The sequence below is a fragment of the Nomascus leucogenys genome, chromosome 3, assembly GCF_006542625.1.
Source record: "Nomascus leucogenys isolate Asia chromosome 3, Asia_NLE_v1, whole genome shotgun sequence".
In the NCBI taxonomy this organism is placed as follows: Eukaryota; Metazoa; Chordata; class Mammalia; order Primates; family Hylobatidae; genus Nomascus; species Nomascus leucogenys.
In genome coordinates, this window is record NC_044383.1 from 30,762,801 (window position 1) to 30,784,034 (window position 21,234).

Below are 21,234 nucleotides of genomic sequence, written 5' to 3' on the forward strand. Positions count from 1 at the left end.
CCGAGGCGGGCGGATCACGAGGTCAGGAGATCGAGACCACAGTGAAACCCTGTCTCTACTAAAAATATAAAAAAATCAGCCGGGCGTGGTGGCGGGCGCCTGTAGTCCCAGCTACTTGGAGAGGCTGAGGCAGGAGAATGGCGTGAACCCGGGAGGCGGAGCTTGCAGTGAGCCGAGATCGTGCCACTGCACTCCAGCCTGGGCGGCAGAGCGAGACTCCGCCTCAAAAAAAAAAAAAAAAATCTCAATAAATTGTTAGCAAGTTTGAATGTGCGGAAAAAAACATCAGGCATGATTCTTACTTTTTTCTGTCCTGATGTTCACCATGTAACAAGATGAAACCTCAGACCAGATGCCTACTGCACAAGGCATTTCTTTCTTTCTTTCTCTTTCTTTCTTTCTTTCTTTCTTTCTTTCTTTCTTTCTTTCTTCTTTCTTTCTTTTCTGAGAAGATGTTTCACTCCTGTTGCCCAGGCTGGAGTACAATGGCGCAATCTCGGCTCATTGCAACCTCCGCTTCCTGGGTTCAAGTGATTCTCCTGCCTCAGCCTCCCAAATAGCTGGGATTACAGGCATGTGCCACCACACCCAGCTAATTTTTGTATTTTTAGTAGAGACGGGGTTTCGCCATGTTGTTCAAGCTGGTCTCGAATTCCTGACCTCGTGATCCACCTGCCTCGGCCTCCCAAAATGCTGGGATTATAGGCGTGAGCCACCGTGCCCGGCCGGCACGAGGCATTTCTTATGATTCATGTAAACAGGCTACGTTCCTCAAAGGCAGCTGTCACTTGGGCATGATTTGACAATAACAACTTGAGGGAAAAAAGGAAATAGAATCCTATAATTTACCATGAAAATATTATGAAAGATACAGGTCAGCATGTATTGTAGGAACAAACTTAGTGGTCCTGCTGGTCTTTTGGGTTCATTGGTTTGTGGTTAAGTTTCAAGTAAGTTCTCACTGGTCTAGTGTGTTCTGCTGCTGGTGAGCTCCAGCAGCTCAAACCAGCTCTCTCCCGTTAGTAAGCCATGCTAAGTTTAGTTTAACACCCTAAATCAGAGTCAATTCAGCAAACAGTAATAGTGACATCTCTGTGTTCAAGAGGAAATGAGGGCTGGGCTCAGTGGCTCATACCTGTAATCCCACCACTTTGGGAGGTAGAAGCGGGTGGATCACCTGAGATCAGGAGTTTGAGACCAGCCTGGCCAACATGGTGAAACCCTGTCTCTACTAAAAGAAGATTTAAAAAATCAGCTGGGTATGGTAGCGTGTGCCTGTAATCCCAGCTACTTGGGAGGCTGAGGCACGAGAATCAGTTGAACCCAGGAGGCAGAGGTTATAGTGAGCTGACATTGGGCCACTGCACTCTGGCCTGGGCAACAGAGTGACAGTCCATCTCAAATAATAATAATAATAATAATAATAATAATAATAATAAAATGGGCTATAGTCATAACAGTAAGAATATAGACCTACACAACAATATCATGGCTCTCATTCTTGATTCCAGCCTCTCCCAACTTCTCAATGTACCCATGAATAAAAGTCACATTAGATGTCTGGAAGCCATATTTTTCCATGTGATAGTCAAGATACTTTTCAGCCACTTCCACCTAAAGTAAGAAAAATATAGTTTTGATAACACTTTGAAAAAAAACATGACTTTTTCCTAAAAATTTCCTATCAGTAACAGAATATACTCCCCCTAGATTATTTTGGATAAATATACAAGATTCCTGTGGACATGTAGGATATACTACAACCTAGGACATAAACTCCCTGCTGCCCGTGCAGTTTGGCTTGAATAAACTCCTCATTCAATAACAAAATCTTTCAGGATAGATGGCAGCAAGAAGGGAAAGATCAAAGTCCACTCTATCGTCACGATATTCATATCAGAGCAAACCTCCAACTCTTGTGTTCACCCAGAAGAGCCCTAATTGTTCAAGTTATCAGTTCCAAGACAGGAAGCACTAGTGGCACAAATGAGCTTTGCTAACTAGAGGCTTTCTTAAATTATCCTTGGAGAGCCATGAAGAAAACAACTTTATTTCTCAAAGAATGATTTTGAGAATCTTTTTCTCCTTGTCTTCCAAATCATGCCTCACCTGGCCTTTGGTCATGTCTATTCCAGTCACGTGTCCCTTTTCACCAACCAGCTGGCTAAGTACATAGCAATCTCTGCCACTTCCGCTACCTAGATCCAAAATCCAGCAGTTTTCTAGATGCTCAGGGATCACCAGACCACAGCCATAATATCTGGGAAATGGAAAACACATATTTTTTCCCTGTAGACTGGAAGACATGAAACCACTAAATCTTATAAATACTTCCCTCCTCCCTCCCTCACTCCCTCCGTTCCTTCCTTCCTTCCTTCCTTCTTTCTTGCATCATTCACTCATACTTCTGATGTTTAGTCTCCACTGAACTGGACACCCATGAAGGCTGGGACCGTATGTGCTTTACCACAGTATTGTTGGGCATGTGCTAGGCACTAAGACTTCATAAGCCATCTAAAATAATGTGTTCAGGCCGGGCGCGGTGGCTCACGCCTATAATCACAGCACTTTGGGAGGTCAAGGCAGGCGGATCGCTTGAGGCAAGGAGTTGGAGACCAGCCTGGCCAACATAGTGAAACCCTGTCTCTACTAAAAATACAAAAAAATCAGCTGGGCATGGTAGCAGGTACCTGTAATCCCAACTCCCTGGGAGGCTGAGGCAGGAGAATGGCTTGAACCCAGGAGGCAGAGATTGCAGTGAGCAGAGATCGTGCCACTGCACTCCAGCCTAAGAGACAGAGTGAGACTCCGTCTCAAAAATAAATAAATAAAATAAAATAATGTGTTGAATAAATACATTTAGTCGTTAGCTGAGCTTCTAATTCAGGCCCAGGACTACGCTAGTTATTGAGGAAAAAAAATGTAAGGTTTCTGTCCCATAGGGGTGTTTTGTTTTGTTTTGTTTTGTTTTTTTTAGACGGTATCTCACTCTGTCGCCCAGGCTGGAGTGCAGTGGCACGATCTCAGCTCACTGCAAGCTCCGCCTCCCAGGTTCACACCATTCTCCTACCTCAGCCTCCCGAGTAGCTAGGACTACGAGCGCCTGCCACCACACCCGGCTAATTTTTTTTTTTTTTTTTTTTTTTTTTTTGAGACGGAGTCTTGCCCTGTCACCCAGGCTGGAGTGCAGTGGCGCAAACTCAGCTCACTGCAAGCTCCGCCTCCCGGGTTCACGCCGTTCTCCTGCCTCAGTCTCCCCAGCAGCTGGGACTACAGGTGCACGCCGCCAAGCCCGGATAATATTTTTGTATTTTTAGTAGAGACGGGGTTTCACCATGTTAGCCAGGATGGTCTCGATCTCCTGACCTCGTGATCCTCCAGCCTTGGCCTCCCAAAGTGCTGGGACTACAGGCGTGCGCCACCGCACCAGGCCAATTTTTTGTATTCTTAGTAGAGATGGAGTTTCGCCATGACAGCCAGGATGGTCTCGATCTCCTGGCCTCGTGACCCTCCCGCCTCAGCCTCCCAAAGTGCTGGGATTACAGACGTAAGCCACCACCCCCGGCCTTGTTTTGTTTTGTTTTGTTTTGACTGAGTTTTGCTCTGTTGCCCAGGCTGGAGTGCAGTAGTGCAATCTCCGCTCACTGCGACCTCCGCCTTCCGCATTCAAGTGATTCTCCTCCCTCAGCCTCCCAAGTAGCTGGGACTACAGGCGTGCCCCACTACACCCAGCTAATTTTTGTATTTTTAGTACAGACAGGGTTTCACTATGTTGACCAGGTCGGTCTTGAACTTCTGACCTCAAGTGATATACCTGCCTTGGCCTCCCAAAGTGCTGGGATGACAGACGTGAGCCACCGCTCCCCTCCCCGTAGGTGTATTTAAGAGGCGAGGTAAAACATTGTGCACAGAAAACACTTCCTATGATTTACGGACAGACGGAGTGACAGAGTGCTGTGGCAGTTGGGGGAAGAGGCCGCTCAAGGATTAGAGAAGGCTCCATGCAGTAGGTGGGACAGCAGCGTGGTGCTGGATGGGCAGGATTTGGAAGGAAAAAGAAAAGGGAAGACTTTCCAATTGGTGACTGCCGGCTGGGCAGGCAGCGCTGATGGAGTGAGGAAGGGAAGGGTCAAAAGGGCCAAGGTTGATTAGTGGGTGCTGAACTGCGCATATCTTGAATGGCAGATCCAGTGAGTGTGACTGTATTCTGTGAGCATGGGTAGGGACTACAGAGTGTTCACACTGGAGGTTCTTTTTTTTTTAGACAATTTTTTTAAAGTACGCATTTATTTTAGAGATGCATTTGGCTATGTTGACCAGGCTGGAGTGCAGTGGCTATTCATATCCCGGATCGCACACTACAGCCTGTAACTTCTGGGCTCACGTGATCCTCTGCCTCAGCCTCCCGAGCACTTGGGACTACAGGCTCACTGGCGCGCCCAGATTCATCGGAGGTTCTTAGAGCAGTAAGATGATGGCTGCTGAGATTTAGGATTTTTACAACAGACAAGGCAAGCTGATGGGTTGGTGGCTACGGCTTAATTCCCTAGTGACCTGCATCATTATCTTTTGGGAAAACTGCAGTTTGGGGTCTTCCTGGGGACAGAACAGGGCACTCTACCTTAGGGCTACTTCTTCGTGTACATTTTGCAAGGCTTCCCGGATGTGCTTGGGGACGGGCCTGGCTGTGGTGACACAGGCGTTGGTCTGGAGGTCTGCCGATCTCTTCAGCACCTGCCCGTAGTAGGTCTGACCCAGCGTCCCACAGTGGAGTGAGGGGTAGAGAAGGAGAAGAGCTGTGACTGCAGCGCGAGGGCTCCGTCACCACGTCCACCTCCACCTCCACTTGGCCGACCTCAGTTCCCAGCAAAGGTCGAAGCCTAGACCCTGTCCTACCCCGACTCCAGGAGTCCCGGGGGACAGGGCGTGGGCCAGGCCAGACTTCCATTAGCCTAGGCTCCACTTGGGCCATTCCAGGCCCTACAGCTCTCACCTGCACGTCCTTCTGTATCTCAGCGTCGCGGGGTGCCGCCACTGTCGGGAGCGGGAAAGTTAGTTGAAAGGAAGAGGGTGCTGAGGGACGGGCATGAGGGAGGGGGCCAGTAAAGGGCAGGCAGCGGGCCGAGGGGTGCGGGGAAGACCAAAGTCTCGAGACACAGCTCGGGGGAGGCGCTCGCGTTCCCGCCTTGCGTGGGCCCAGAGAAGGGGCTGGGGGCTGGGGGCTGGGGGCTGGGGCGGGGCGCCCAGGGCGCGCACTCACTGTCTCCTAGGCCTGCGACTCGGGACGGCGGGCTCCCGCAGCCAGCTCCTGTGCCGAGGCCCCGCCCAGGCTGGCAGGCTTGCTCCGCCCGCCCACCCAGCTCCAGCCCTTCGCTCCGGCGCCCACCGCCTGACCCGCCGTCCCACTGTCATCCGCGCTGCTCTACAGGCTTTCCAACCAGGAGGTCGGTATCAGCATCCCCCTTGTTCGCTCCACTGTGATTTTCACGGATAAATCTCGTTCTCTGATTTAAATGAACACTCACCTATATAATGATCTTCCCCCCTCCCCCTTTTTGGGAATAGAATCATCTTTTCTCGATCTGTTTTTTAAAGTCAAGTTTGTTGAGATATAATTCACATTCCGTGAAATCCATGTTTCTTCAGTGTGCAGTTCTGTGAACTCTGGCAAACGTATATACATCACCTAACGGAGACCAAAATAGCTCTGGCCCACAAGTTTCTTCGTGCCTCTTTGTAGTAAATTCCCTCCTCCCACCCCCAGCTCCTGGGCAACCACAGATGTTTTCCCCTTCTGCCTTTTCTAGAATGTCACATAGATGGAACCATTAACAGTATGTGGCTGTTCCCAGTCTATTTTGGGTTGTATTTAGGAAAGCAACTTTGCTAAATTTATTTTTACCTATAGTAATTTTTGGTCAATTCACATGTATTTTCTAGGTATTGTCACTTCATCTTGCAGAAAATTTTTTTTTTATTTTTAAATTTTTTTGAGATGGTCTGTCTCTGTTACCTAGGCCCAACCTTCCGGCTCAAGCGATCCTCCCACTTCAGCCCTCCAAGTACCTTGGATTACAGGCATGCACCACCACAGTTGGTTAATTTTTGTATTTTTTTGTAGAGACGGGATTTCACCATGTTGTCCAGGCTGGTCTCCAACTCCTGGGTTCAAGCGATCCGCCCCCCTTGGCCTCCCAAAGTGTTTAGATTACAGGCATGAGCCACAGTGCCAGGCCCTAAAGTATTTTTTGTTTTTTTAAATATGGAACACTTCACGAACTTGCATGTCATCCTTGCGCAGGGGCCATGCAAATCTTCTCTATCGTTCCAACTGTAATATGTGTGCTGCCAAAGCGAGCACCCGAAAGCATTTTTATTTATTTTTACTTCCACAATTATATGTGTATATCTTGTTTCCTTTTGTGGTTGTAACAAGCATTTCTCTTTTTATAATTTAAATTAAAAAAAATTTTAGAGACAGCGTCTCAACTCTGTGGCCCAGGCTTAGCATCACTGCGCAATCATCTCTGAATCCTTCAACTCTGGCCTCAAGCCATCCTCCCTCCTCAGCCTCCCCAGTAGCTGGGACTACAGGTGCAAGCCACCGTGCCCAGCTTGTAACGATCGTTTCTATTCATTAGGACAGTAAGGAAACAGAGATCCAAGTGAAAGGATATCTAAATGGATGAAGTAGACTCCTTTATTCATTTTTCAATCTCAACTGCCAATAACACAAAAAATTCTGGTTGATATCCAGCTAGTAAATTTTCATCTTCCCTGATGTCAATTAGTTGTTACAAATTAATAGAAAGGTGGTGTCTTTTATATTTTTAACAAATTAACCCCATGGAAATAATCCTTGTTGGAATATTTCTACAAGTTGGAATATTTCCAACTAGTATGTGTATAAAACTTAGTGTTTTTATAAGTATCACTTAGTTTTTGGGCAATCATAGAATGCTGAAAACGTTCCTAAATATTAGTTTTCAAAATATTCTCTTCATAAAATGAGCTCCTTTAGAAAAGCAGTTACCTTCTCATAGTTAAAATGATATCTTTATCTTAAAAGGGCAGATTAGTGAGAGGTCAAGGAAAGGGCTGTATCATTTTTCTCTTGTGCTTGTTTTGTTATCTTTAATTTATGGTTTACTTACAAGAATCATTTGACAATCCTTTCTTTTTTTTTTCGAGACGGAGTTTCACTCTTGTTGCCCAGGCTGGAGCACAATGGCGCAATCTCGGCTCACTGCAACCTCTGCCTCCCCGGTTCAAGTGATTCTCCTGCCTCAGCCTCCCAAGTAGCTGGAATTACAGGCATGCACCACCATGCCTGGCTAATTTGTATTTTTGGTAGAGACAGGGTTTCACCATGTTGGCCAGGCTGGTCTGGAACTCCTGACCTCAAGTGATCCGCCTGCCTCTGCCTCCTAAAGTGCTGGGATTACAGGCGTGAGCTACCACGCCTGGCCAACGATCCTTAAATCTACCTAATCACACACAGATAAACTGCAATAAAACAAACCACTGTCAACTTAAATTGAGTTATTCTCACTTCTCCTTCATGGTGTCTGGTGTCGGGGCTAATTTTGGACCAGACTGTGACCATCAATCATTCTGATTGGTCAGTGCCTCACCACAGGTTTTGTGGGTTTTTTTTTTTGTTTTACTATCGCCCCTGCTAAATGACAGGAATGCTATATATCTGTATACTGTGTAGAAGAAATTAGGACTCTCATATCAAGTCACATTTTAAATACTGGCAAAAGCTTTTTTTTTTTTTTTGAGACAGTCTCACTCTGTCACCCAGGCTGGAAGGCAGTGGCAGGATCTCAGCTCACTGTAAGCTCCGCCTCCCGGGTTCATGCCATTCTACTGCCTCACCTCCCGAGTAGCTGGGACTACAGGCGCCCGCCACCACGCCCGGCTAATTTTTTGTATTTTTAGTAGAGACGGGGTTTCACTGTGTTAGCCAGGATGGTCTCGATCTCCAGACCTTGTGATCCACCCGCCTTGGCCTCCCAAAGTGCTGGGATTACAGGCGTGAGCCACCGCGCCCAGCCTCACAAAAGCTAATTTTTTTAAGATAAAAAATTAACATACATAGAAATTTTCTTCCCTACCCTTCAACGGAGGCCTGTGCACACTGTCACACATTCTATCTTGGAAGCTACTGGCGTGACAATTCCAGGATGATCCAGAAAGGCAGATTTTGGTTCATTACACAGAACCATCTTTCAAGAAGTGGAGATTTCCAAAAGGATCAGCACTCCTAAGTAAAGGATTCTCCAAATATTGGAAGCAGAAGCAGATGAATGACTGGATGATGGCTCACCTGAGATGCAGAAGCAGGGGCAAATGGATTGGATTCAGCTACTTCCAAGATCCTTTCCTTTTCTAAGAGCTCTTTAGTATTATGTTGAAGACTAGTAATGAAGGTGGCACCCTTGTTTCTATGCATAAGGAAACTAACAGGTATAGAGAGCCAGACTAGTAGTCAAAAGACCTACCATCAAGCTCAGTGACCTTGGGTAAGTCATTTCATCTTCCTGGCTGTGTTTTTCTCATCTGTAAAACATGGGGCCAGAATTTAATAACTTTTAAGGCCCCATACAGCTCTAATATTCTGGGGTTATATGACTCTTCTTCATCAAATATTATGTTGGGTTTTAAAACATACCCTTTTAAAAAATTCTTTTAGTTTTTTTGAAATAGAAAGTGTATTTTAAATGCCTTTTTGGTATATATTATAGTGATAAAAGATTTTATTATTTCTTATTAATGTAATGTGTTTTTTAACTATTACATCAACTTTGAAATTCTGGAGTTACATGCACAATTATTCAAAATATTTCTCTATTCAGTTTTCTAAGATTTTATTCGGATTTTTGCATCTATACTCATAAAAAATCACCTACATTATCTTACATCCTCTTGCATCATCTTTCTTACATCATTTTATTTTTAAAATGAAAATCCTGTTTACTTCATTAAATGAATTAGTGTCTTATGATCATTTTCTATATTTTGGGGGTATAGGGCTTTTTTTTTTGTATTTTTTTTTTTTTTGAGATGGAGTCTTGCTCTGCCACCCAGGCTGGAGTGCAGTGGCTTGATCTCGGCTCACTGCAACCTCCGCCTCCTGGGTTCAAGCAATTCTCCTCAAGCCTCCCAAGTAGTTCAAGCAAGCCTCCCAAGTAGCTGGGATTACAAGCACGTGCCACCATGCCTGGTTAATTTTTGTATTTTTTAAATAGAGACGGGGTTTCACCATGTTGGCCAGGCTGGTCTCGAACTCCTGACCCTGTGATCCGCCTGCCTCGGCCTCCCAAAGTGGTGGGATTACAGGTGTGAGCCACCACGCCCGGCCAGGAGTATATGTTCTTTGACAGTTTGGAAAAGTTTCATGAAAGCTTTCACAAGCAAATGCCATTTTAATTGGTTATTCTTAGTTTGTGGGTTATTTCTCATAACCAATCTGGAATATTCTCAGTTAAAAGTATCAGTTTCGTAATTTTTTATCTTTATAAGGAGCTGGGCATATATTAATCAAATTTTTAGCAGCAAACTGATAACTCTTTTCAAATCTAATTGATTTTATATATTGCCTATTCAATTAAGAATTTACTAATTTGTACTTTTCTGGCTGAGCTGACACTTTACCTATTTAATCTACAAGAACTACTTAATACTTTTTATTTTTTCTAATTTGTTATTTTTTTCTAATTTGTTTAGTTTTATTATTTCCATTTCCATTCTTTCTAAATTCTAACTATATACCTCTTAAAAAAAACAAAAATATTTCCACTCTGTCCCTAATGCAGAGATTTAAAGCTTATTTTCTTATAGTACTGCTTTGGTGTTATCACACACATTTCTTTCATGGCATTTGAACATTCATTATTTTAAAAATATTACCTTCCGGCACAACCTCTACAACTTAGACATTACTTAGTGAAGTATTTTTTCCATGTTTTTGATCACGATTTAATTCTATGTATGTTGTTTATTTCCATAAAAAAACAAACCATCAAATAATGTATACATTTCCACCTGTTCTCACATTTCTGGCTACTTTTCTTTCATGTATTTTGTTACGATGTTCCCTAGTAACTAAATTCAGTACAAATACGTTTTCATTATTTAATATAAATTTTATCTTATATTTACTATTAAAATTTTGATTGTGAAAGGTATTATTTTATCACATACGATGTAAGCAATCGCTGCTTCTTTAATATTTGTTCCAGCATGAAGAAAACTTAGACCATCCCTTCATTTTAATTTTTTTCTAACTTAAGTATTTCTTTGCTTCTTGTAATGACTGCACTTAGCTTTGTTTTCTAAATTAGTGGTCTTTCTTTTCAAAGGTAAATTGAGTCCATCTGTATTTAATAATACTGCAATTATTAATACATGTTTATAGAATTAGTGCATAAATTAATGCCTTTTCAGATCCTTCACATCTAGCTTTTTTTACCTTAAGTTAATATCCGTATGTATGAGAAATAAATGTAATCTGATATGCTTAGTTAACTTGATGATTGGACAATAACAATATGAACTATATTGGATTCACTGTTACTTCCTCTTTGTTCCTGCAGTGAAAACAGTATTTTCTTATGTCAGATTTCTCTCAATCTCTTAGTCAATGAAGACCTGAACTAGAACAATTTAGAGTCCCATTTTAAATTCAAACAAAGATATTTAGGTTTAACAACAGACTCATGGTAATGTCATTTAAAAAGATGGATCCAATGAACACAGACAAACATCAAAGTTTTCACCATGGCACAACCCTCTTCCACAATCACTCATAATAATTCAACTGCCTTCATATTTGGCAGTAACGTCATGCAAGTGAATTTGCTGATGATTAGCAAAATTACAAAATGAAAGTCAAGGTCACTTAATCAAGAATTACAGCAGCAAAGAAATTCTAGGAATGCAGGTCAAGGCAAGAGGCTGCAGCTGGCCTGATAATGATACCACTTGCCTAACGTTCATTTAGGAATTTGCTATCACAAATAAAACACATATCTCCTCTGAGTTACTAGAACAGAAAAGGAAACAATCAGGTATTACTTATCACCATTATATGACCATGAAATTAAAATATTTCCTTAATAATGATTAAGAGAAAAAATCATTCTCATGTGTTCATAATAGAAGCTCTATTTCTGAATTTAAATTTAAATACACTACTCAGTTATTTGCTTAAGTACTGCAATTTAGACAATATAGCTTTTGACACATTAAAAGTTCTATGGGAAAAACTAAGACCTCTTTTAATTTTGCTTTAATATCAAACTAAACAGAGCAGATGAAAGAATTCAATAAGAGCATGGGTTAATCCAGTTCAAGAAGTGCTTCCAAAATTCAACCACCTCACTTCCTCTTAGGAGAAACTGTACATCAACACAGAACTTTTCTAACTTAACTTTTGGAGAAGAAAATAGAAAACAAAACCCAGAGGACAGCTGTGTAAGGTATTTAGTCCTCAGCATTAGGCAAAGGAGTGCTACAGCACTCTTATATGTCATTCTATTTCAACAGATGATTCAACTGGTCCTGTAGATCTGATGACTGTTCAACACTAGAAATTAGAATACAGACAGGGTTTATCTGAAATGAGCAATAATAAAGACATCTTTGTACAACTATTTACAAAATTTTTTTTTCATTACAGACAGGGTCTCACTATGCTGCACAGGGCAATCTCAAACTCTGGGCTCAAGCAATCCTCCAGCCTCAGCCTTCCAAAGTCCTGGAATTACAGGCAGGAGCCAGCCACTACACCTGTCCTGTACAAGCTATCTGTACTTTAATGCATAAATACTGTTGCATGTAAATCAAAATTTATATTGGTCCAGTTGGGTCCCAGAAGTGTTTAAGCTCTGAAGAAAGGTTTGCAAAGCCAATTAGTAATGTAAACAATATTGCAAGGGACAAATTTAATCCATTTTAGAAAACAAGGCTGTTTAATGTTTTTTGCACGTTTACTCTGCTTAATGAATATTACCAATGTGAAAGGTTTTCTACTCCTTAAGGATGGTCTCTAAACCCCGTAACTTTTAGAAAGTTTTACTATTAATAGCAGTGAGTTGAGTTACTACACACCTTTGAAATATGCTGTATTCTTTAAATCCCAAGTGAGTATCCCAGAGCATATTTCAATTTGAGGGCATATGTCAACCAGAGTTTTGTATTGATTCTGGACCCAGCAGTATAATTCCCCCCAGCTTGCTTCAGTTGGTTCCCTACTCCTCTACCTTTGGGGTTACTTACTTCTTCTGAATAGCTTCTTGCCTAAATCAGAAAAAGAGGAAAATACACATAAGTGAACTAGTAGAAGTTTCATTTATGACCAGATAATGCATATAGGCAGAAGAAATTTCAGTTTATGTCACATTCTGTATTTCTGTCCATCCTATCCTAAGATTGTGCTATTTAACAGAGATTCCTATCTGAGTGCAGAGCTGCTGAAAAGATGGATTCTAAACCTAAACAGATAGTAACACTCTCCCAGAGTGAGAAACGTGGTCCCACAAACTACATGCATGGCTTATAATTAGTCTGTATATATGGAATCAAATGGTCACATACCTAATATGTAGATACCCAAAGAATGACTATGACAAACATTAGCTATTTAAATGTCAAAGAGCGAAGTTCCTCACTATATATACGTATATATATATATATACATATTTTTTTTTTTTTTTGAGACAGAGTCTCACTCTGTCGCCAGGGTGGAGTGGAGTGGTGCCCGATCTCAGCTCACTGCCATCTGTCTCCCAGGCTCAAGCAGTTCTCCTGCCTTAGCCTCCCAAGTAGCTGGGATTACAGGTGTGTGCCACCACACCCGGCTAATTTTTGTATTTTTAGTAGAGACGGGGTTTTGCCGTGTTGGCCAGGCTAGTCTCGAACTCCTGACCTCAGGTGATCCGCCTGCTTCAGCCTCCCAAAGTGCTGGAATTACAGGCATGAGCCACTGTGCCCAGCCTCTTTTTTTTTTTTTTTTTTTTTTTTCTGGAGACAGAGTTTCACTTTTGTCACCCTGGCTAGAGTGCAGAGGTGCGATCCCTGCTCACTGCAACCTCTACCTCCCAGGTTCAAGTAATTCTCATGCCTCAGCCTCCTGAGTAGCTGAGATTACAGGCGCCCACCACCACACCCGGCTACTTTTTTGTATCTTTAGTAGAGACGGGGGTTTCACAATGTTGGCCAGGCTGGTCTTGAACTCCTGATCTCAGGTGATCCGCCCTCCTTGGCCTCCCAAAGTGATGGGATTACAGGTGTGAGCCACCATGCCCAGCCCCTAACCATATATTTCTAACAGGTACATAAGTATAATATCAAGTACATAAAATATAAAACAACATGAAATAAGGTGAAGAGCAAATTATAATGGAGAAAGGGGGGGTCTTATATTTCAAAATTCCCTACATGATTTATATGTAGCAGGTGCCACAGTTACCTACATACCATGTAGGATACATGTATGTTATACTTGATTCCCTAGTAGAGGACCCAACTTCCCAGAAGAGATCTTGGGCACAGTCAGTCATCAAATACTGATGAACTGCCTCAAAGTTGCCAAGTACAGTGCTAGCATGGTCCTGGCACAGGCCCTGCCTTTACAGGGTTTATAGTCTCTCTCTGAGAAGCCCTCAGTTTAACATGGGGAGGTTCATAAAGGGTGGACTCTGCTCCTGATTCTCATCCCTTACCCCCACTTCTTCTGTAGTCTCAGGCATCTTTGCCATCAAGAAAAGTCATCCTTGGCCACCCCCACCTTTACTCCCACTCTGGCCTCCACAGGAAAGCGCTGAAGCACAAAGTCCATGAAAGCAGACCGGGGATAATGATTCTGCAGCAAATAGTTGCTGGAGGGGGCATACTCACTGGTATTGAAGATGGGTTGTTATTATTGCCATCTTCCTTAAACTCTGCATAAAAAAAGAGAGAGAGAAATAGAACATTTCCACTCTCCTGTGGCCACACAAACCATATACATAAACCCAAATCATTTAAAAAAAAAAAGTTGTTTCTTACATCTTCTGAGTGCAAGATGGCATCTTCCTGGAGTACCATGTTTCGAGCTGCCTGACCTAGCAGCTGGAAGACAAAAATAAAATGGTAATAATCAAAATTCCCAAACTTCCTATAATCTTCTCTCTGCAGCTGTTACACTACCACCCTCTCTCCTCTCCCACTCCTCCACCCTATACAACCACAAACACTCAAAATGTAATGGAGGATAATTTTCTATTTGTTCATGTTGAAAATTCATTTCATTGGCACTATGGCAGTTCTGGCATGGACCTGACATCTGTTTCAAAGTCCACTGCCTGAGAAATCAAGTGCTTCCTAACTGCTGGGCTGTTGGCACAGTGTATTCAGTAAGTGCTAAGAGAAGTCTGCAAAAAAATGTTGGCTCCACAAGTCCAGTGAGAGAACATGACTTTTGATTCTTTAAAGGCAGATTTGAGATTTGGGGTGGTTTGAGAGTAGTAAAGATGCAAGAGTTAGAATGGGGCTGAAAAGGACGGAGGAATACAGCTATTTAGAAATGAAATAAGAGAAGGCCAGGCACGGTGGCTCATGCCCGTAATCCCAGCACTTCGAGAGGCCGAGGTGGGTGGATCACTTGAGGTCAGGATTTTAAGACCAGCCTGGGCAACATGGTGAAACCCCATCTCTACCAAAAAATACAAGTTAGCTGGGCGTGGTGGCTGCGCTTGTAATCCCAGCTACTTGGGAAGCTGAGGTGGGAGAATTGCTTGAACCCAAGAGGCAAAGGTTGCAGTGAGCCAAGATCGCACCACTGTATTCCAGCCTGAGCGACAAAGCAAGACCAGTCTCAAAAAAAAAAAAGAAAGAAAGAAAGAAATGGAATAAGAGAAACAGTGGGGGATGTGGGGAAGCCATGAGGAGAAGCTCAGGGCTTAAAATGGGGAACCACCCCATAAAAGATGACCAGACAGGGCTGGGAAAAAGAAAAGAAAGGAGATGGCCAGGTGCGGTGGCTCACGCCTGTAATCCCAGCACTTTCGGAGGCCAAGGCGGGCGATCACCTGAGATCAGGAGTTCAAGACCAGCCTGGCCAACATGGCAAAACCCCTCTACCAAAATTATAAAAATTAGCCAGGCGTGGTGGCACGTGCCTGTAATCCCAGCTATTCAGGAGGCTGAGGCAGGACAATCTCTTGAACTTGGGAGGCAGAGGTTGCAGTGAGCCGAGATCGCACCATTGCACTCCAGCCTGGCAACAGAGTGAGACTCTGTCTCAAAAAAAAAAAAAAAAAAAAAGAAAGAAAGAAAAGAAAAGAAAAAGAAAAGAAAGAAGAAATGTGCAGGTCACTGAGTTTAATGGGTCCTGAGACCAAAAGAGAAAAGCAGAGCTTGGATTCGGCTGGATGGCCTACAGTCAAGAAGAGCTGACTGCATTAGCACTGAGAGGCAAGCAGAGACCAACAGAGATTTCTGGCCTAATACTGTACTCTGCTCCTGGCATACCTAAATCCAGCCAAGTAAAAGGAGCTACTGTTATGTGTATCCTACCAGCCCTTCCCTGTCCTCTTGGGTCAGGGAGACTCTGGTGAAAAGGGTGGCATGACTTCAATGTAACTAGGATTGCCAGATTTCTTCCCTGGGCTTTATTTATTTTTAAGTTTTAAAGTTAGTAACCCTTTCTGGATGTCTAAAGTTAAAACAATAAAATAGGACTTTCCATCTCTGTCCCTTTCTTTCCCTGTTCTCTCCCCCACATGCATACCTATTTTTTTATTTTTTAATTTTCATTTTTTTGAAACAGGGTATCACTCTGTCACCCAGGCTGGAGTGCAGTGGCACCATCACTGTTCACTGAAGCCTTGACCTCCCGGGCTCAGGTGATCCTTCCACCTTAGCCTCCAGAGTAGCTGGGACTACAAGTGCATGCCACCATGCCCAGATAGCTTTTTGTATTTTTTTTGTAGAGATGGAGTTTTGCCATGTTGCCCAAGCTGGTTTCAAACTCCTGGGCTCAAGTGATTTGCCTGCCTCAGCCTCCCAAAGTGCTGGGATTATAAGCATGAGCCACTGTGCCCAGCCTACACCTTGCTGTTTTCACTTTGCAATAGATCACTGAGGGTTATCTGCAGCAATACATATTGAATCTCCTATTCAATTGCTATCTCCTAATGAATCCATTGCTCTTTTACAACTGCAGAGTACCACACTCTACAGGTGACCATAACATTATTCAATCAGTTCTCTGCTGAGGGATTTAGAGGCTGTTCCCAGTCTTTTGCCATGGTAAGTAGTGGTACAAAAAATTCTCAAATCTTGCATCTTATCTCATAGCTTTTACTGTTACAAATATCTCCTATCTTTGCATCTTTTTGCCAGCATACGTTTGGGATGGACTCACAGGACTGTGATTTTTGACTGTGGGGTTTTAATTTTGCTACATATTGCCAAATTCCTCTCCTTTAGGGCTGTACCACTTTGCATTCCCACCAACAATTATGAGAGTACCTGTTCCTCCTGTGGCTACTTTTAAAGGAAAACTTCAAACTCCTATAGATGGGAGATGGTGACTTACAAACTGATGGCAGAAAAAAAAGGGTTCTAACAGAATCTACTTCATCCACTTATTCATTTAACAAACATTTGTTGAGTGTTTAACATATGCCCTTACTCTGGTTAAGAGTGATAACAGGGCTCAGAATCTGGAGGGGTTACAAAGGGAACATAGGCACTTAAATCACCTTATGGTAAGTGCTGATGGGGAAGCATTGGCTGCTCTGGGAGCATGTAGTGGGGCAGGAGTGTCTAACTGATTACAGGGGTAGGTGTTCAGGAAAGGTCCCTAAAAGAAGTGACTTCTAATCTGAGACTTAAAAGTTAGGGTTTAGAATTCATCTTGTGTGTGTAATTCTAGAGAAAAATGGCATGATCCATTTTTCTGTTTTAGAAATGTGGTAAGCAGGTGGACTAGAGTGGGGAATGAGGCAGAGAAATTGGTTAGGATGACATAGCATTACTCTAAGCAACGAATGAGGATGGCCTGAAACACAGAAGTAGCCAAGAAAAAAAAGAAACAAAGGATTTGTGAGACATTTAGAAAACAGACTCGATGGGAGTTGCGGTTGCCTTGAAGGCAGCGGCTGTTGTAACGTAAAGTCAAGGCTTTTCCTTAATATATTCATTGGCATTCTGCATCACTTTCCTACATAAACCGATCAGACACATAACATACCATCTGAGATTTGTAGTTCTGCTTTCTTTAAAATGGAAGAACATCTTGAATACACCTGTAAAACAATCTTCACTACAGAATCTTTTTAGATTTCTACAAATTTTTCTCCTAGGCTTTTACCATTAACTTGTTCATAATTAACTCAATAACAATTTGTCTTAGCTACTCATCTTCAACAAGTGTTTCTGATTTTCAACTTAGTTTTCATAGCAATAGCAACCCTCTTTTTGGTACTCATCCTTCATCATTCTTCGTATTATTTCATTAAATTATGTAGTTGCAACTGTAAGCGTAAGTGCCATACACACATTTAAAAAATTGTTTCCTTTTTTTTTTTTTTTTGAGACGGAGTCTCGCTCTTTCACCCAGGCTGGAGTGCAGTGGCGCTATCTCGGCTCACTGCAGGCTCCGCCCCCCGGGGTTCACGCCATTCTCCTGCCTCAGCCTCCCGCGTAGCTGGGACTACAGGCGCCTGCCACCTCGCCCGGCTAATTTTTTGTATTTTTAGTAGAGACGGGGTTTCACCGTGTTAGCCAGGATGGTCTCGATCTCCTGACCTCGTGATCCGCCCGCCTCGGCCTCCCAAAGTGCTGGGATTACAGGCGTGAGCCACTGCGCCCGGCCTAAAAAATTGTTTTCATTCTTTTTTTTTTTTCTTTTTTTACAGAGACAAGATATCACTATGTGGCCCAGGCTGGTCTCGAACCCCTGGGCTTCAGCAATCCTGCCTCAGCCTCCCAAAGTGTTAGGATTACAAGCATGAGCCACTGCGCCCAGCCCACACACACATTATGTTTAGAAAAAAACACGATGGACCCTCACTAAGCACACAACTGAAATGGAGGAGCAGAAGCACAGGCATGCAAGAGACAAGCCTATGAGTCATAACCACTCATTATGCTGTGGGCAAATGTCAGTATCTTTCGCCTCACAGGCTCTCTCCCCAGAGACCTCTTCCCTGATCATCTGTTTAAGATTAACCCTTTCAGCCGGGTGTGGTGGCTCACGCCTGTAATCTCAGCACTTTGGGGGGCCAAGGCGGGAAGGATCACTTGAGGTCAGGAGTTTGAGACCAGCCTGGCCAACATGGTGAAACCCCATCTCTACTAAAAACACAAAAATTAGCTAGGTGTGGTGGCAGGAGCCTATAATCCCAGCTACTCAGGAGGCTGAGGCAGGAGAATCACTTGAATCCAGGAGACGGAGGTTGCAGTGAGCCCAAGGTCGGTCCACTGCACTTTACCCTGGGTGACAGAGCTAGCGAGACTCCTCCTCTGTCTCAAAACAAACAAACAAAGATTAACCCTTTCATCACTCACTATTCCCAGGTTAATTTTGCTTCACAGGATTTACCACAACCTGATTTTTTTCTGTTTCATTTATTTATTGTCTGTCTCTTCACTAAAATGTAAACTTCCTAAGTAGAGGGATTTAGTTTGTTTATTCCGTGTACCTAGAGCAGTTCCTGGCACATAGCAGACACCCAATAAGTATTTGTTAAATGAATACTGTGGAATGAGTGTTTTACACATGAAATTCTCAGTTAATCAAACAAAATAGCTATGTGGAGACTGCTCAAGAAGCAATGCTGCCGGGCGCGATGGCTCACGCCTGTAATCTCAGCACTTTGGAAGGCTGATGTGGGCGGATCACAAGGTCAAGAGTTCGAGACCAGCCTGGCCAACATGGTGAAACCCCATCTCTACTAAGAATACAAAAATTAGCCAGTGTGGTGGTGCGTGCTTGTAATCCCAGCTACTCAGGAGGCTGAGGCAGGAGAATCGCTTCAACCCAGGAGGCGGAGGTTGCAGTGAGCCAAGATCACGCCACTACACTCCAGCCTAGCGACAGAGCTAGACTCCGTCTCAAAAAAAAAAAAAAAAAGATACTCCCTTCAATTAGTCATTCTAAAGACTTCATGAATTAAACTCCATAAAAGACAACAGTGTCCAGCACATATAAAATGCTAAATAAATGTACGTTTATTATGATGAATATGTTCAATATTTACAGGTGGTTAACTATAAACACCTCTAGTTGAAAACATATATAATATATATACATATATATTATATATATTATATACATATATATCATATATAATATTATATACATATATATTATATATATTATATGCATATATTATATATATTATATAAATATATAATACATGTATATTACATATAATAGATATGTATAATATTATACATGTATATATGTAATATTATACATCTATAATATTATATGTAATATTATATGTAACATTATACATATATATATATTTTTTTTTGAGACAGAGTCTTGTTCTCTGTCACCCAAGCTGGAGTGCAGTGGCACAATCTTGGCTCACTGCAACCTCCGCCTCCCGGGTTCAAGCAATTCTCCTGCCTCAGCCTCCTGAGTAGGTGGGATTACAGGCGCCCGCCACCACACCCGGCTGTTTTGTATTTTGTTTTTTTGTATTTTTAGTAGATACAGGGTTTCACCCTGTTAGTCAGGATGGTCTCCATCTCCTGACCTCGTGATCCGCCCGCCTCGGCCTCTTAAAGTGCTGGGATTACAGGCGTGAGCCACCGCGCCCTGCCTCTCTCTGTTTTTTTTTTTTTGGTTGTTGTTTGTTTGTTTTAGACGGAGTTTCACTTTTGTTGCCCAGGCTGCAGTGCAACGGCGCGACCTCGGCTCTCCGCAACCTTCGCCTCCCAGGTTCAAGCAATTCTCCTGCCTCAGCCTCCCGAGTAACTGGGATTACAGGCATATACCACTACGCTTGGCTATTTTTTTATTATTATTATTCTTTAGTAGAGACGGGGGTTTCTCCATGATTGTCAGGCTAGTCTCGTACTCCCGACCTCAAGTGATCGGCCCGCCTCGGCCTCCCAAAGAGCTGTTTTAAAGCACAGTTTCCCATGGCATCGTTTCTTCCCCCAACACTCACGCACTATCCCTAACCAAAGAGACTACACACCCCAGAATGCAACACGCGCCTCCGAGAAGAAGACCTACTCATAGCAAGCACTTCCCAGCCTACAATTCCCAGGATGCAACGCGACCTCCCTCCCACAGCAAGGAAAGACTGCGACTCCCCGGACTATCAGGCCGGGAGAGTCCACTTCCAGCTCACCTCGGAGCTCCGGGAGCCCTTCAGCACCTGCTTGGTGAGCGCGATCACGTCAGTACCACAGGTGGTCACCTTTTCCGTGAGAAGCCCCTTCACGGACTGACCGAACCGCGCTTGAGAATCTGGCGTTCCCGTCGCCATCATTTCAGTTAGCGATCGCCTCCGCACGGGCGATGGTGAGTCGCCGGGGCCAAAAGACAGGCAAAGCGGAAGGAAAAGAGGCGTCTCTCTTCCTCCAGGGGAAAAGGAAGGGACGCATGCGCGTGATGGAGGTTGACCTTTGCTCACTAAACTCATGAACTATTGATATCCTGAGGAAAACAGGGTCCAGGCAAACATCTCTGGAGGGGATGGAGGACAATTTCATTGAATCTATGGTTTAGAATCGGAAAGCCTGCGGCAGGGCATGGTGGCTAGCGCCTGAAATCCCAGCACTTTGGGAGACCCAGGCAGGAGGATCACCTGAGCCTGAGAGTTTCAGACCACCCTGGGCAACATAGCGAGACTCCATCTCTTTAAAAATAAAATTAAATTAAAATTAATACAAATAAATAAAAAGAATCAGAAGGCCAGGATTACAGTCCCAATGCTACCCTTTAGCAGTGTGTGGCTGCAAATTACTCAGCCTCTGTCTTACATTCCTCATCTGTTAAACAGAAGTAATAATGCTTCCAAGGGGTTATGAGAATATCATTCCATTCATATATATATATATATATATATACACACACACACATATGTTTTTTTTTTCCCCCAGACAGAGTCTTGCTCTGTCGCCTAGGCCTTTTTTTGATTAATTGAGACAAGGGGCCAGGTATGGTGGCTCACGCCTGTAATCCCAACACTTTGAAAGGCCAAGGTGGATCACCTG

The 21,234-nt window shown here is 43.3% G+C and overlaps 2 protein-coding genes and 1 non-coding gene across 6 annotated transcripts in view; all 3 read right to left on the minus strand.

The window, feature by feature from the left end:
* The window catches only part of AS3MT (arsenite methyltransferase), a 32,843-nt gene extending 26,810 nt beyond the window's left edge, over positions 1-6,033 (minus strand). For all 3 annotated transcript variants that reach the window (XM_030807647.1, XM_030807652.1, XM_030807655.1), the window contains exons 1-5: positions 5,261-6,033; positions 4,994-5,034; positions 4,622-4,749; positions 2,110-2,260; positions 1,478-1,614 (exon numbers count right to left, since the gene is read on the minus strand). In XM_030807647.1, coding sequence (XP_030663507.1) covers positions 1,478-1,614; positions 2,110-2,260; positions 4,622-4,749; positions 4,994-5,034; position 5,261 — 458 coding nt within the window. In that variant the 5' untranslated portion in view covers positions 5,262-6,033. The remainder of the gene's footprint in view (positions 1-1,477; positions 1,615-2,109; positions 2,261-4,621; positions 4,750-4,993; positions 5,035-5,260) is intronic.
* A 223-nt stretch (positions 6,034-6,256) lies between these two features.
* LOC115834499 lies at positions 6,257-6,361 on the minus strand. The gene has a single exon (XR_004029448.1). It is a non-coding gene; the product is annotated as a U6 spliceosomal RNA (small nuclear RNA).
* A 3,622-nt stretch (positions 6,362-9,983) lies between these two features.
* On the minus strand, positions 9,984-20,836 carry BORCS7 (BLOC-1 related complex subunit 7). Of its 2 annotated transcripts, XM_012505867.2 has the most exons (5): positions 20,367-20,836; positions 14,056-14,118; positions 13,906-13,949; positions 12,286-12,306; positions 11,474-11,593 (listed from the first exon to the last, which is right to left on the minus strand). In XM_012505867.2, exons 1-5 carry the CDS (start codon positions 20,658-20,660, stop codon positions 11,542-11,544), a joined length of 474 nt encoding a protein of 157 aa, XP_012361321.2. In that variant the 5' UTR covers positions 20,661-20,836; the 3' UTR covers positions 11,474-11,541. The 2 variants fall into 2 exon arrangements, with proteins under 2 accessions (XP_030663525.1, XP_012361321.2); XM_030807665.1 differs by having other exon boundaries at positions 9,984-12,306; positions 13,906-14,118.
* Between the last annotated feature and the right edge of the window lie 398 nt (positions 20,837-21,234).